The sequence below is a fragment of the Pipra filicauda genome, unplaced genomic scaffold (genome assembly GCF_003945595.2).
Source record: "Pipra filicauda isolate LSUMZ 115617 unplaced genomic scaffold, ASM394559v2 scaffold3_size10097308_pilon, whole genome shotgun sequence".
Lineage (NCBI taxonomy): Eukaryota > Metazoa > Chordata > Aves > Passeriformes > Pipridae > Pipra > Pipra filicauda.
The window spans coordinates 4,397,463-4,412,557 of NW_024104532.1; the positions used below are offsets into that span (position 1 = coordinate 4,397,463).

Genomic DNA, 15,095 nt, shown 5'->3' on the forward strand with positions numbered 1-15,095 from the left:
AGGGAAACAGGCCAGGGTGGGTCTGGGGTGAGTTCAGCACTCCTGCGGCAGCTTGGATGGGCAGGTTGGGGGAATCTTGTACATAGGATTAGTGATTGCTGTTAGCTCAGAACCCTGTGCTCAGCTGCCTGCTACCACAGCCTATGAAAGCATACCAGAGAATCTCAGAGTGATTTGGGCTGGAAGAGACCTTGAAGACCATCTCATTCCACCCCTGCCATGGGCAGGGACACCTTCCACTAGACTAGGTTGCTCCAAGCCCTGTCCAACCTGGCCTTGAAGACTTCCAGGGACAGGGCAGCCACAGCTTCTCTGGACAACCTGTACCAGGACCTCACCACCCTCATAGGGAAGAATTCCTTCCCAGTATCCCATCCATCCCTGCTCTCTCAGTAGGAAGCCATTCCCCCTTGTTCTGTCACTCCAAGCCCTTGTAAAAAGTCCCCCCCCCATCGTTCATGGTGGCTCCCCGTGGGGTAGCCCCCAGTTGTGAGGCAGCTTTGGCCAAGGCTTTGGGGTTTGGTTAATGTTTATTCACCAGCAAGTGAGGACCACTCGCTGCCTCCTCCACCTCAGCTCGGCCTGGTCTCACCGAGCCTCTCCTAGTCCTTTACTGAAGAGGTGAAACCTGTCCCATTGTCACCCCTTACACCGCGCAGCCAGTGGCGGGAGCCGCGTGTCCAGGGCCGGGGGGACCGGAGCTGTGTCTGGAGCCGAGCCCCGGGCTGCCGCAGCCGTGTCCAGGAGCCGTGTCCAGGCCCAGGTCCGAGTCCAGAGGGACAAGCGTTCTACGCCCCTACTCCACTCCCGGCATCCCGGAGCAGCGCCTCCGGGGCCGGGCGGGGCCTCCCCGACCCGTCCGGCCGAGGCACCGCCCGCCGCTCCCCGCAGGGCCCTGTGGGATCTGTAGTTGTCGGCGGCGCCGGCGCATCGCGGCCGCCTAATCCCTCCATCCCGCCCGGCGCTCAGCGGGGCCATGGCCGCCCGCTCCCTGCGGCGCTTCGGGACCCTCCTGCCGGTCTGCGGCTCGGCGAGGCAGGGCAGGTACGTGGGGCGGAGTGGGGCGGAATGGGGCGGGCGGAGGGGGACCCGAGAGGTCCCGCTCCCGTGGAGGGCTCGGGGCGAGACGTGGCAGCGCCGCGGGGCCGGGCCCGGGCAGGCGCCGCGCCGGGGGAGGGAGCGGACCCGGACCCAGACTCAGACCCGGATCTGGACCCGGACCCGGACCCGCATCCGCACCTGCATCCGCACCTGGACCCCGCCGCTCGAGCATCATCCCCCGGGAGGTCCCCGCATCACCGCCCGGACCCGCACGCTGCCGACCCCCGGCTACTCAGCAGGGCCTGGAGTAAAATTAGGCTCCAATAACCGAGTTCTTTCCTGGAAAAATATGACTTTTTGAGTAAAAAAAAATTAATTTCTATGGAAGAGGGTTTCCGTGCTCGGTGAGTCACGTTGTGTGGTGGTTTCCTGCCACTGCGCGTGGTTTCTGTGTCTCGCCCATCTGAACCATTTATTCGTGAACTACATGTTTAATGCGCTCCCTGGTTTTTATTTTTGGTGGTGAGGCAGCACCCGTGCTATCAACGTGTTTTGGGTGGTCACAGGAAGAGAATCCATTTAATTGTGTCAATATTTAGGCAGAAAAACAGTGCCCGGTCATGTTTTTGGACATCGTGGTATATGGCTTATTAGAGGGAAATTCATAAAGGTACCTTGGGTATTTGGGTGAAATGTGGACAGGCAAAAAGGAAGAAAGTCAAAATGCTTATTAGATTTTTTTTTTTCTCCAGAAAAGAAACACCACCAAAAGACCATTTAAATGCAATAAAATAATTCTGCAGCATGTAATAGAAGTAAATGTGTTTGGGGCTAAATGGAAAGATGTGTGTCAGAAAATTCTTCCTCTTTCATGTTCCGTCATATGTGTGAAAACTGCTTTGCCCCTCCTAAAATGTGCACTGAGTGTGAAATAGGTGACTGATGGAGCTCAGCAGGCTTCTGTTGTGGAGAATCCTGGGACGTGCTGTCGATGTGAAGCTTCTCTTTGTACACAAAATTTTTTGTAGCCCTGCCTGGGTCGCTCCCAATGGGAACAGCTCTGTAAGCAAGGCAGGGGTGGTGGGGCCCAGGCTCCCAACCTGGGATTCCTTACCCTGGACTGGCTTAGTCTGGCTTAGGGAGCCTCCTGCCCAATTTACAGCCATCCTGTGTGGAGGTGCACTGCACAAGCTTGTTCACCAGCTTCATTGAAGAAGAATCCACATAGTGTTATAGAATCAGAGAATATCCTGAGTTGCAAGGGACCCACAGGGATCATTGAGTCCAACTCCTGGCTCTGCAGAGGACACCCCAGCAATCCCACCATGTGCCTGAGAGCATTGCCCAAACACTCCTTGAGCTCTGTCAGCCCTGGGGCCGTGACCACTGCCCTGAGGAGCCTGTTCAGTGCCCAACCACCCTCTGGGGGAAGAACCTTTTCCTAATATCCAACCTAACCTTTCCCTGACACAGCTCCAGCTGTTCCCTTGGGTCCTGTCACTGGTCACAGAGAGCAGAGATAGATGAGGAAGCTGCAGACTGTGGTGAGGTCTCCCCTCAGTCTCCTCTTCTCCAGCTGAACAATCCAAGTACCCTCAGTTGCTCCTCATATGGCCCCTCCAGACCATTCATCATCTTCATGTCCCTCCTTTGGACGCTCTCTAACAGCTTTAGATCTTTCTTACTTTGTGGGGCCCAAAACTGCCCCCAGGACTCTGAGGCCACCCCAGTGCAGAGCAGAGCAGGACAATCCCTGCTTGACTGGGTTAATCTCTGGTATCACTCCCTGATGAAACAGAGCAAAGGAATTGGGAGTAATTAGATTTCCTTCCAAAGCAAGCTCATCAGAGAAGAAACACTGATGCAGATGTTTCTATGTGTCTCAGCAGTTGTGTGCTTTGTCATGCTGATTTGTGAGGAGGGAGTGTTTTAGGAGGGGTGGGGAAGGACCCTTGTGTTTAGAGGGAGCATGACAGTCACTTTGGGATGTTCGGGAATGGTGCTATCCTGCCTGTGCTCCAGAAAGAGGTGATACTATTTTATATCTGACCAGAGACCTATTTTATATCTGACCAGAGACCTGTTCTCATCATTTAAATTCTAATCTTTAGGGCCAAGTGGCTTAAACCATATGGCTGCAATCAACTTTTCTGCTACATCTGATCTGTTTGGCTTTCTGTGACATCCCTTTGTAAATCTTTTGGTATCACCAGCTTACTTGTGTAACCCCTTCACACGCCCTGAGACTTCCACGTGTCTGTCACTTAAGGATGTGTCAACTTCCTCCCGTGGGATTTCTGCCCACTTTTAGGGCAGCTGTGATCAAGACAGTGTTTAGGAGATGGAGCAGAGCCAGTGGACAGGCTGTAAATAGCACTTTTCTGTGGAGTGGTTTTTTTCATCCTGAAGGAAGAAGTAAATTGAGTGGCATTTTCAGTCCTCCATAAGAATCCTTCCTAGGAACTCCCTTTGGAGCCAGTCTGTGGCTCTGGTTTCTTGCCTACAACTTTTAAGGCAGGCTCATCTGAGCAGCATGTGATACCCGGGGCACGTCCCTGCACGGGGGAGTGTTCTCTAAGTTGGTTTCACAGGCTGGAGAGAGGAGTCCATGCAGGGAGCTCCCTGCTCCACGTAGGCAAGTCCCTGGAGCTGAGGCACCGGCTCATCCATGCCCCTCTCCTCCTACGCTCCGAAACACACCCATTCCTGTAGAGTAACTCTCTTACGGAAGAAAATGTCTCACTAACCTTTGCTTCTTGGGTGCAAAAGAGTTAACTGAGTTGCACAGCCTATTTTTAAGACAACAGAGTCTAATCTGTGAGAGGCCCAGCAAGATTTCTCAGCTGCATTTCAGGTTGCTTGGTTCATCTGTGGCGTGGCTGATTTCCTTCCCTGCAGCTCTTTAAATGAAATGTGAGACGATAAAGGACAAAGCTTGTAGTTGGTGCTTAGCGTGGACACACCTTTATGTGCAAAGAAAGCTTCACAGATTGATTTTGAAGGCTTGGTGAAGGGGGTCCTGCTCTCTCCTCCCCTCCAGTCTAGTCTACTTTTTGTAAATTTGAGAAAGTGCTGTGTGAATCAGTCAACAAAGTAAGTTGACAAGCATTTTAAAAATCATTCAAGATGGGGTCTTGTGCCCCAAACAGATCTATCTGCAGCCAGGGATAAAATGTGGGGTTTTTTTCCTGTGTTAGCATTCCTGGAGCCCACAATAGCTGGGCAGCTTTTTGAAAGGAGCCCAGGTACAGCCCCTTACCTGGTTCTTTAAAGATTAGTCTGAGGAAGGTCCTATCCTAGAGCAAGTGTAAGTAGCAGAAGCACTTTCAAACTTGTATTTGGCATGTAATTTGTTGAAAAGGAGTGAGTGGTTTAACATACAGATCATATTTTAAGTACCCACTTAATAAAAAATGCATATGCAAATGTCTTCAGGTGGGAAAAGGAAGTTTGTCATTAGTGTTGTGGGATTTTCAGCAACCTGGTGTTAAAGATTAAATGAGGGAGCATCTGGGCTGCTAAACACTGGGTGGTAGGAGGTGCTTGGTGGTCTTTGGGCAGATACAGATCTCTTGAATTGTGCTTTGGTCCTATAGATGAGTCTGAACCACCTGCCGGCCACCCAAAGGGGGACACCTCATCCATTCCCCACATCTCACCAGGCTTCACATGTTTGTCTCCTCTGGTACTGGCACTTGCACTCATCTATCTGATCTGTCAGCAGACCTATTCAGGGACACAGAGAGAAAAGTCCTTTTGTTTGTAGGGTTAGTTTTCATCTGGTTTAACTCCCTGAAACTTAATTCTGCTCGACTCCAGTACTTGAATGAGAGGAGCAAACTGTAAGCTCAGCTGGACTGCTGAACAACACTGAGGTCTCTTGACTGGTTTGATAGACCCCAAAATAAACTGTGCACTTCTGTTACACCATACATGAGCAATATAGCCTTGCTAAAATGTAAAAAAGCTTAATGGAACAGGCCTGGTAATGTGAACTCAGCTGTATTGATTCTGGGACCTAACTTAGCGTCTCTGTGTGGTGTGGAATTGTGCTGTATAACCACAGGGGTGGAGTCAGTACCAGTGCAGGGATTTCTGGGCCTTGCTGAATTTCACAGACTGGATGTGCACTTAATGTTTGCGAAACATTCCATACAGGGGCTACAGGACATTGCATAAAGAGGATGTTGAAAGCCCTGCTGAGAGGAAGAGCCCAGGTGTTCCCAAAAAAGGAGACACCCTTGTAAAATGTATGCTGAAATGTTTCCTGAGTGGAGGTGGTTTGGCAGTAAATTGTACTTTGTTCTGCAGACTCTTCCTGGTGTAAGGTGTGAGAGGGAGGCGTGGCTGAGGCTTTGGCCTCATGCTGGCAGGAATGGGCCCTGTCTAGGTCAGTTTGTAAAAGCAAGTGTAGTAGGAGGGAGAGTGAAACAGAATCAAGGAATCACAGAATCATTTAGTTTGAAAAAGATCAGAGAGGTGGTGGAGTCCCCATCCCTGAAGGTGTTCAAGGAATGACTGGATGTGGCACTCAGTGCTCTGGTCTGGTTGACAAGGTGGAAATCAGTCACAGGTTGGACTCGATGACCTTGGAGGTCTTTTCCAACATCAGTGATTCTGTGAAAATCTGACTCTTTTCAAGGTATGCCAGAGAAGTGGTGTACAGCCTCTGTAGTGCCATGTGAGTCTAAAATAAAAGAATTTAAAAACACCAGTCTGCTTTGTGTTTCTTTGCTAATTGTCTGCATTTTCTGAAAAGAGCTAAAATTGTGTCTAGAATCCTATGTATCTTCTTTAAGAGAGCCTGTTTTTAGTACCGGTACTAAACTAGAATTCTCAATGACCCTGATGATATTAACTTTCCTTCTTTGTCACTAGTTTGCATTTCAGAGGGTCCCCCTGTGTTTTCAGCACTGCAGCTCAGCAGAGAAGTACAGGAGATGAGTGTGGCCCAGAAGATCCCCATGACGAGCCCAAGCATCCCCTTTCTGACTGTGCCTTGGAGCACAAAGCCATCAAATTGGAAGAACAAGTCCGAGATTTGACTGTGAGTGTGGTGCTGGTGGCACCATGATGTCTTTGGTTCAGTCCCCTTGACTTGGTCTGTCTTTCAGCCCTGGACTTCTCCATAAATGCTGTAACACACGCAAACAGTGTTGCTGTGCTGTGACAGCCTTCAGAGCAGCTGTGCTCTGAGTGTGAGAGGGGGAAACTCCAGTCTGCATTCCCCAAAAACACCATCTGTCAGTAGTACCAGCAGCAGGACACTGATAGCACAATCCTGGCAGGCAAAGCTGTGTGTTGGAGCTGGTCTGGTCAGTTCTTTCACAGCATTGTACAGAGCCAGTGGCAGTACTTTTGTGCTGATCAGGATCGTGTATTGTCATAGAACCACAGAATTGGTTGGAAGGGACCCACAGGAATCATCCAAGTCCCGCTCCGGGCACAGGACACCCCAACAATCCCACTGTGTGCCTGAGTGTTGTCCAAACATTCCTTGAGATCTGTCAGCTTTGGGGCTGTGACCACTGCCCTGGGGAGCCTGTTCAGTGCCCAACCACCCTTTGGGGGAAGAACCTTTTCCTAATATCCAACCTAACTCTGCCCTGATACAGCTCCAGCCGCTCCCTCAGCTCCTGTCGTGGGTCACACGGAGCAGAGATCGGAGCTGCCCTTCGTGAGGAAGCTGCAAACCCTGGTGAGGTCTGACCTCAGTCTCCTCCAGCTGAACAAGCCAAGTGCCCCCTCAACTGCTCCTCACGTGGCCCCTCTATACCCTTCACCATTTTCATGTCCCTCCTTTGGATGCTCTCTAACAGCTTTGTGTCCCACTGGGTCCAGATTGTCCAAGAAGGAATGTCCTTTTCAGTGACAGTCATGTGAGAGAAATAGTAGGGATCACATTACGTATTGAAGAGCACATGTGACTAAGGAGAGAATTAAATACTGCTTCACTGGGCAATTCTTGACATAATCACCCTGAGAATCCTGCACTGAGTGATAAATCATGTGGTCACCGATCTGTGGCTGAGACCATCAGCTGCCTGCTGCAGAAAAAGGTGTCTCAATAGCCACAGTGAGTCACAAAAAAAGCAGCAACCTGAGAGCTGACATTCAGTTGAATTCAGTCATTCAGTGCCCAGAATACTTCTGGCCTTCGCCTGCATCTTTTGAGGGAGTTGCAGGTTTTGGTTAATCGGTAGAAGGACTTGGTTTTGCATGTTATAAAAATGCAGGAGCCTGGCACAACCTTCTGACGTGAAGAGGGCTCTTTTTAAAGCATTTCTGAGGGGTTCACCACTGTCAGGAAATGGGTTTTACTTCCTTGTTTGATGTCTCCCCTTGCTGTTGTGGTTACAGGAGCGATACCGGAAGGCTTTGGCAGATTCCGAGAATGTCCGGAGGAGAACACAGAAGTTTGTGGAAGATGCCAAGCTCTTTGGTAAGCAAAAGAGCTGTGTTTACTGCAGTGGCCTGCCTGCCTGAGCATAAATTGCTGATCAACAGCTTTTCTCTCCCCCAGTCCTGCTCTCCTTTGTTCATTGTGAAGTCTGGCATGACGTTTGGCCTGGGCTCTTGGTGTCTGGGCTTACTCGCTATTCTCTCTGTATGTCCAGCTGTGTCCTGTCTATCAGGTCTACCTCAGGGACTGTTTTGTGACTATTTAAAAAAAAAATAGGCCCAGTGCAGCTGAGTGTAGTTCTGCTGACTTGGTTGAAATTACAGGCTCGGCTGTATGCTGAGGATTGGCTCCAGCAGGGTGTGTTTCATACTCAGCTGTGTCATCAGGTTGTGATCGCCTTTGCTATATTAACAGCCTCTTCCCTTCTGCTCTAGCTTTTGGGAGGTAGATCCTGCCTGGGACAACAATTTTCAATCCCTGTATCAAATATTTAAAATTTCTAAAAGAAGTATTTTATTGTTGGTGAAACGAGCTGAATTTGTGGCTTTGGCAACAGAGGCAGGTGAAGGGGTAAAAGGTTCTGTTTAATCATTGGACTCTGTCAGGACCATCTCTGAGAATGAGAAACTGTTTTTCTCCATAATGCATGAATCTCATGGGGTTTATTGGTAGTTAACTCTAGTAGCCTTGAAATTAGAGCTACTGTATTTTCTTACCTTCTACCGGTGGAGCTACAAAATGGCTGATGAGTTTGGGATAATCGGTGGGATAATTGATATTGAGAGGGGTTTTTTGAGCCACAGTGCTTTTAACTTATAAATAAAATTGGGGATGTACTTTTGAATAGACATTTATTGTTTTTACTTCCCCACATTGTGTTTGTTCCCCGTGGCATTTGTGTGAGCTGCTTGGCAAAACAGTGAAGTCAGTGGGACTGTATGAGAGGGTGTAGAGCAGAGTCCTAAATGACAAGTGTTAGTTGCAAAAAACTGTTTGGAGTGAAATACTAATTTTCTGCTTTGTCAGGAATACCTGACATATAGATATCTGTATGTTAATATGTATAGGTGTACATTTCCTGCATATGTCTTGATTTGGAGAGTCTTTAGATTACTGTTAATGTTAAAGCTTTGGTTACAGCAGACACCGTCTGCTCTCACTAAATTAACAGTTCAAATCAATTAACAGCTTTAGAGATGCTTTCCAACTGCTGTGACTTTATGTCTGTCATTGGTACTGTAGCTCTGTATGCTCTGTAAACTGTCCTCCATTTACTGAGTGCTTCTTTGTGCCCGCAGGGATCCAGAGTTTCTGCAGGGACCTCGTGGAGGTAGCAGATATCTTGGAGAAGACTGCCGAGAGCGCCGCGGGAGAAGCGGAGCCCAGTAACCCAAACCCAGCCCTGAAGAAGATCTACGAAGGCCTCTCCCTCATAGAGGCCAAGTTGCAAAGTGTGTTTGCCAAGCACGGCCTTCAGAAGATGAACCCTGTTGGTGGCAGATATGACCCCTACGACCACGAGATCGTCTGCCACGTCCCGGCCGAGGGGATGCAGCCGGGCACGGTCGCGCTGGTGACGCAGGACGGCTACAAACTGCACGGCCGCACCATCAGACACGCGCTCGTCGGCGTGGCGGTGGAGTCACAGGAGTGACCTGGGCTCCCCCGCTGCCATCTGGGACCTTCCTGAGCTGGGGGGACCACCCCCAACACTCGGAGCTGCAGCTGCATGTATTTACTTATTTATTGAGCTAGGTTTGTATTGTACGATGGCTTCTTGATAGTGTGTGCGGTCATTTTGCCATTGATTCGAAGGTACTTGTGTATTTAATAATACTTTCTGGGGTCCATGGAGTAGTAGGAGGAGTCCTAGTATTTGTCAGAAACGTGGCACTGTAGACCCTTTCTCCTTTGCTCATTTCTCCATTAAGATTTGTATGGGGAAGAGATATGGGAGAGAAAGGGAAATTCCCTGAGAGCTAAGGAATCTTGTCTCCCGGCTCCATCTCTGAGACAGACTCCTACAGTGGCCTTCAGGGAAGTAACTTCTCTGCCTTGGTTCCCATAGCTATATTAAGGGACTATAATAATACTTACTGACCTACCTCACAGGGATGTGGTGAGGCTTTTCCTTTGTAAAGCACTTGGAAAAGTCCAAAGGGACGAGTATTATTATCAGCTGGTTTTGGTGTCTTCCCTTGTCCCCAGGCCCCTCGGATGGGGATGGAGATGATCACTTGAAATGACATTTAGGGGCAGCTTTTTCTTATGTCGCTTCAGGAAAACAATCCTGAATTCATGGAATCTCTGTCATACAGCAGTTGAATAGAGATGAGTGTTTAAAGAGAATTCTGTTGTTAGGTCAGACTAACGTGTTAGTATTTCTTCTCCAGGTAAAATTTCACCTTGCCTCCTTGCCCAAATGTAAAACAGGGAATAGTGATTTGTGGTGGGGGCAAAAAACTGTTCTCAAATCTCTTATTCTCCAACCAAAATGTATATTTTAGAGGAGAGTAATTTCTCTTCCCTGATGGGTATTTGTGCAGCTTTCAAGCATGATAAACTATGTGCTCTTTGTCGCAGCTGCTGGCAAAATGGAGATGTGCCCTTAAGCAGGAAATCTGGACTGCTCTATTTTCTCAGCTCTCCAGTAATGATCCTCAGATAACACTAACTTCCAGTTCACATTCAGATTCTACTTTTGCGTGGTCACAGTAAATATTAAACCTTTTGGGTTTTGGTGCGAGGAGGAAAATCTTCTCTGCTAAAAGTCTCAAGTGCCCTTGAACCAATTTTAGCAGCGGTGACAAGGAAGCAAGAGAAGCAGAAGGCTGAGGAAGCGAAAGCTGACCTCGAGCTGTCCTCTTAGTTGGAGGCACGTTGTTGTCACAGCATATGTATTTCCCAGTGGCCCTATTGCCTGGGAGTCCATTTGTCTCAGCTGAAAGGATGCAGTCGCTGAGGAAGATCAGAGTTTTAACCCTTTGCAGAGCAGCGAGCAGTCAAATGACAGAAGAACAGATGAGCCAGCTATGGTCTGCACTACACAAAACCAGGAATGGTGGTTTTCAGGTTGTTTCTGCCTGATTTGTTAATTGCTGCCTTTTGGCTTTTTGGAATTGGATCCACGGCCCGACAGATCCACTTCCAAAAAAGCTTTATTTATAGTGGATGCCATCACTGGTTTGGAAGAAAGCTTGTTCTTCTCCCGTTCTTTGCAGGCTTTGGTTGCAAAACCCTTTTGTGGTGGACTTCAAGATTACTGCAACTATCAACAGTCTTTCATCTAGGAGACTGTGTGCAGCTAGTGGGTTGTCATTCCAGAAATTTAAGGAAGATGCACATTTCTAACATGCTCCATGCAACCTGTTTTAGTGCCAAGTGTGGAGTGACTTGGTAGTGGATACCTTTTGGAGTGTGGGTTTCTGCCTCTGCATAGTATGTTCTCAGGGTGGTACTTGAGATTTCAACCCTGAAACTGCTTCCTGGCAGCATTAGCTCACTTTGAACTAACTTCTTGTTTTAACACATTGTTGGGAATTTCAGAGATAAACAGAACTTCCTGTTCATTGTTTTGCTGGTGTCTGTGCTGACCAGGTCACCAGGGTACGCTGTTTCTCCAGAAAAGCATAGAAAAAATATGAAATGTGGCAATGCAAGTCTTGCTTTTCTCTCTCAAAACTGTCTCCAGCCTGTTCTGAGGAAACTCTGTCCTCAGCTGGAAGAAGCAATTGGGTTCTCTGCTGCCTCTTCAGCCTGTGATATATCAGCTGAGTCTTTTTGCAATATGAGGGGAGAGCTGGTTATGGAAACTAACTTTGAATGTGAAACTTTAGTTATAAGGAACCAAACAAAACAAAGGCATTTTACACAACAGGTAGGTTTCAATCATAGAAAGGCTGCAGCTTACCTGAGCCAGATTTAAAAGTAGTGTGTGACCAGAAGTGATGGGATCCAAATCTTCCTTAAACTCATCCATGAAGCCACTAGACTCTGAAATTATTCTGCAGCTACTCTGTCCAACGTGGGACTGTTTGCAAATCCTGCCTGTCTCCTCAGCCAGTACCCATCCATTTTTGCCTTAAAGAAATATCCTAAAATGCACTCCAGACCTTCTGTCTGTACTAAGAGAATATTGATTCAGCTTGTATATCTGGGATCCACTTTCACCGAGGCACTGTTGTGTGGTGGAGCAGGCATCTGAGGGATCCAGTTCCTGTGCAGTCTTTCCCACCCTCACAGAAGCCCTGTTTAATTTTGGGCAAGCTATTTTCCCAGTCGAACCTATGGAACTTCTACAGGATCCTATCAGGCTTTTATGATTCCCATGAAATGTAACCATTGCTGAGAGACTCTTTCACAGATATTACCAAAGAGATAAATCCTGTAGCTGTTACTGGTCCTAGTTTCTGCTTCCTTTGGATGGTGAAGTGAAAATGAAATAACCAAACCCGGATTCCATCACAGAATCCAGATTTCCTAGGCAAAATTTGATTCTCTTGCCTTTCAAGCACACTTAATGATCTCTTCTGTCATGGATGAGATTGTGTAAGGGTGGGTGTAAGAATTTCTCCTCTGTAGGTCGTTGCTGCCTTGTCTGCCCTGTTTGTGTAACTCTTGCAGAGAGGAGATTGACGCATGAGCTGCTTCTCTCCAGTCACTTTATCCAATGACTGACTGTTTAATAAAACACAGGAATACATTAGCAGGGAGGGAATATCAGAGGAGAGAAAGTGTCATGTTCTTCTTAGTAATTTCTGCTCAGTTTGCCCAGCCACGAAGAGCTGGAGCTGGGAATGCAGACTACTAGACAGGATGTGGTGGTGTGTGGACCTGCATTTCCACCCTTGGGAAGTGGGCAGCCACCCTGAACATGGGCATTTGCCACCTTCTGTGGCCTTGTCATGCCCTGTTGGCAGGACCTGTTTGAGTGGATCCCCTGGACAAGTCTCCAGCGCCACTGTCATGATCATGGCAATGTCTCAACTGACCAGAAGCAGTGCAGAATGTGAATGTCACTTTGTGAACCTTGACTTCTCAGTGCTTCAGCAGCAGAGCTTCTGTTGAAAGAGCTGTGATCAGTCAATAGCTATTAGCAGTCCCTTAATTAAAAAAAAAAAAAGTATTTAAGTTTTATATTGTGAATATTGTAGTATTTTTTTATTTTAAAACTTTAGGTGTTTTGATATTACTTGCAAAGTCAAATGAACAAAGCGTTGCTAATCTCCAAAAATCTAAATCCATTTAGTTGGTGGGAAGCCTGTAAATATTGTATTTTTTTTGTGTATTTCTGTGCTCTTTTTTTACACAAAGGTTCTGGCTGTATGAAAGACAGAGACCGACATGTGGGAGAGGTGCAAGTAGTTGACAACAACATTTGAGTTAATGTTGGAAAGGGCTGATTTCCTTTAGATGTCCAGATACTGTCCATTTGCAAATAAAACAAAGGAATTGCAGTTGCTTCTCTTTCCTTTTTCCCTGTCCCAAACTGCTGCTAGTTCCAACTCCAACCATCTGGGGCTGCGCATTGGAAGGTTCTCTCTATTCCTGATCCAGTTGTGATGAGGGCTGTGGTCCATGGCAGCACTTAGAATCATAGAATGGTTTGGGTTGAAAGGGACCTTAAAGATCATCTCCTTCCACCCCCCCACCATGTTCAGGGACACCTTCCACTAGAGCAGGTTGCTCCAAGCCCTGTCCAGCCTGACACTTCCAGGGATGGGACAGCCACAGTTTCTCTGGGCAACCTGTGCCAGGGCCTCACCACCCTCACAACCAAGAATTTCTTTATAATATCTATTCTAAGCCTACTCTCAGTTTGAAGCCATTACTCACTATAGTTCCCAATGAAGAGCCGCTCTCTGGGGGGTTTTGTTGGAGAAAAGAAGAGGCTTTCTCTGTAGGGTGTAACAGATCTCATTCTCCCTTCCTGCATCCTCTGCAAAATAGCTGGGCCTCAGTTCCTGGCTTTGCCTTGAAAGTTGGTGCCATGTGGGTGGGTCTTGTTCTCCCAGAGCTCTGAATGCCCCTGGGCACTTCTCACTAGTACAAAAGCATCTGCAAAAGGCCATTTACAAATGGCCTTTACAAGGTGAGATCTACATTTCTGTGCCAGCAAAGTCAGATGTGATGCAGAGGTGATGCCCCATTATAGGGTCTTTTCTTCATTCTGCCTGAAATACTCAGTGTTCTCCATGATGGCATTGCTTGTTGCAACCAGACTAGACCAGGAAATCCTACTGCTGCTTTAGGTAATTTCTGGCTCTGCTGGTTTTTGTCTGCAGCAAGTGAGAGTTGGGAGTTCTCAAACTGCAACCACTGCCATCTGCAGAAAAGCATTACAGCTTGTGAGCGAGGGGCAGAGCATTTTGCTTATGGCACAGTATTCCAGAACGCCTGCAAGCAGGGCATGGGCTGCCGTGAGAGGGAGGGGATTGGGAGCAGTACTGACCCGGCTCCTCAGAGCCCTGCTGTGTGCACAGCAGATTTCTTCTCGCCCACAGCCATGGTGAAATCAGGCTGCTTAAGTAAGAGCTTGTTAAAACCTGAGGCATGCTGCAAAGATATTTGTGTGTTGCGTTTTAAGCTGCTTTGGGAGCATCATCTCCCCATCCTGGTGGGTCAATTCTGCCGGTTGTAATGACTCGGGTGAGCTGAGCAATGGTAGTTTCTGTCTCTGCTCCCCCAAAATGTTCATGCCCGAGTTTCAGGGTTGTATGTGTTCCCCCATGTTCATGCCCGAGTTTCAGGGTTGTATGTGTTCCCCCATGCAGGAACTCTGAAGTGGTTCCTGGCTGGGGAAAAGAGGGGGCCTGTGCTTGTGTTGTGTTTTCCTGAGACAAAGTTCAGGTGGTGTATTCTCAAACAAAATTTTGTTCCTTAGCAGGGAGCCAACTCTGGGCTACAGTAGGCTCTGGGTTTGTGATTACATGTCCAACCTGTTCTGGAGTTTTTGCTCAGCCTTTGCTATCCTTTGAAATCTGAGTAGCAGCAGGCTCCCGTGGGATACCCTTGGCACAAGCTGCTTGCTGTCAGGCTCCTTGTTTTGCCCAGGGCAGAAAGTACAAGCAAAAGCTTGAAATGCCCTTGCTGATGCATGAGCCATGCAGGCTCCAGCCTGCTCCGGGTACTGAGCACTGTATGCGTCGTCCATGTGCAGATGGAGCACATGGAAAACGTGCTCTGGCAGCAGCGTGGCCTAAACACTGCCCTATGGTGTATGCCCAGCACACCGGCATCAGGAGAGAGGTGGTGCCGGGGCAGCTCCTGGGCTTGGGCCCTCGATGGCGAGCGGGATGCTGCCGAGCATCCCGGAGCGTAGGGAAGGGAGGATGCTCGCCGCGGCTGTGCCTGGGGTTATCCGTGTGCCACAACCAGCGGTTTGGGATGCGAGGGTCCTCTCTGCCCCTCAGTGCCGGTCTGCCGGGGGGATTAGTCATCCCAAGGCCCGCGGGGATGCCGTGCCCCGCATCCCCCCCTCCTCGGGCACACCGCCCGCCCCGCCTCCGCCGGCCGGGCCGGGCTCCGGGCTCCGAGCTCCGGGCTCCGGGCCGGGCCGAGCCGTGCCCGGGAGGGCGGGGCTGGGCGGTGGCAGGGGGGCGCGGGGGCCGAGCCTGCGGTGAGGGGCGGGCCGGGGCGGGCGCTGCCGGGC

At 48.9% G+C, this 15,095-nt stretch overlaps 1 protein-coding gene across 1 annotated transcript; it reads left to right on the forward strand.

The window, feature by feature from the left end:
- The first annotated feature begins 938 nt into the window (after positions 1-938).
- GRPEL2 (GrpE like 2, mitochondrial) lies at positions 939-12,900 on the forward strand. Its single transcript, XM_027718756.2, has 4 exons — positions 939-1,044; positions 5,920-6,088; positions 7,402-7,483; positions 8,743-12,900. The coding sequence occupies exons 1-4, from the start codon at positions 977-979 to the stop codon at positions 9,096-9,098; spliced, it is 675 nt and encodes a 224-aa protein (XP_027574557.1). The 5' UTR covers positions 939-976; the 3' UTR covers positions 9,099-12,900.
- Positions 12,901-15,095: the final 2,195 nt, after the last annotated feature.

Excerpts from the sequence above, each read along its gene's own strand:
- GRPEL2 (XM_027718756.2), top strand. The coding sequence starts at position 977 with ATGGCCGCCCGCTCCCTGCGGCGCTTCGGGACCCTCCTGCCGGTCTGC. Across the intron at positions 6,089-7,401 it reads AACAAGTCCGAGATTTGACT|GAGCGATACCGGAAGGCTTT; the intron begins GTGAGTGTGGTG and ends TTGTGGTTACAG. Across the intron at positions 7,484-8,742 it reads GGAAGATGCCAAGCTCTTTG|GGATCCAGAGTTTCTGCAGG; the intron begins GTAAGCAAAAGA and ends TTGTGCCCGCAG.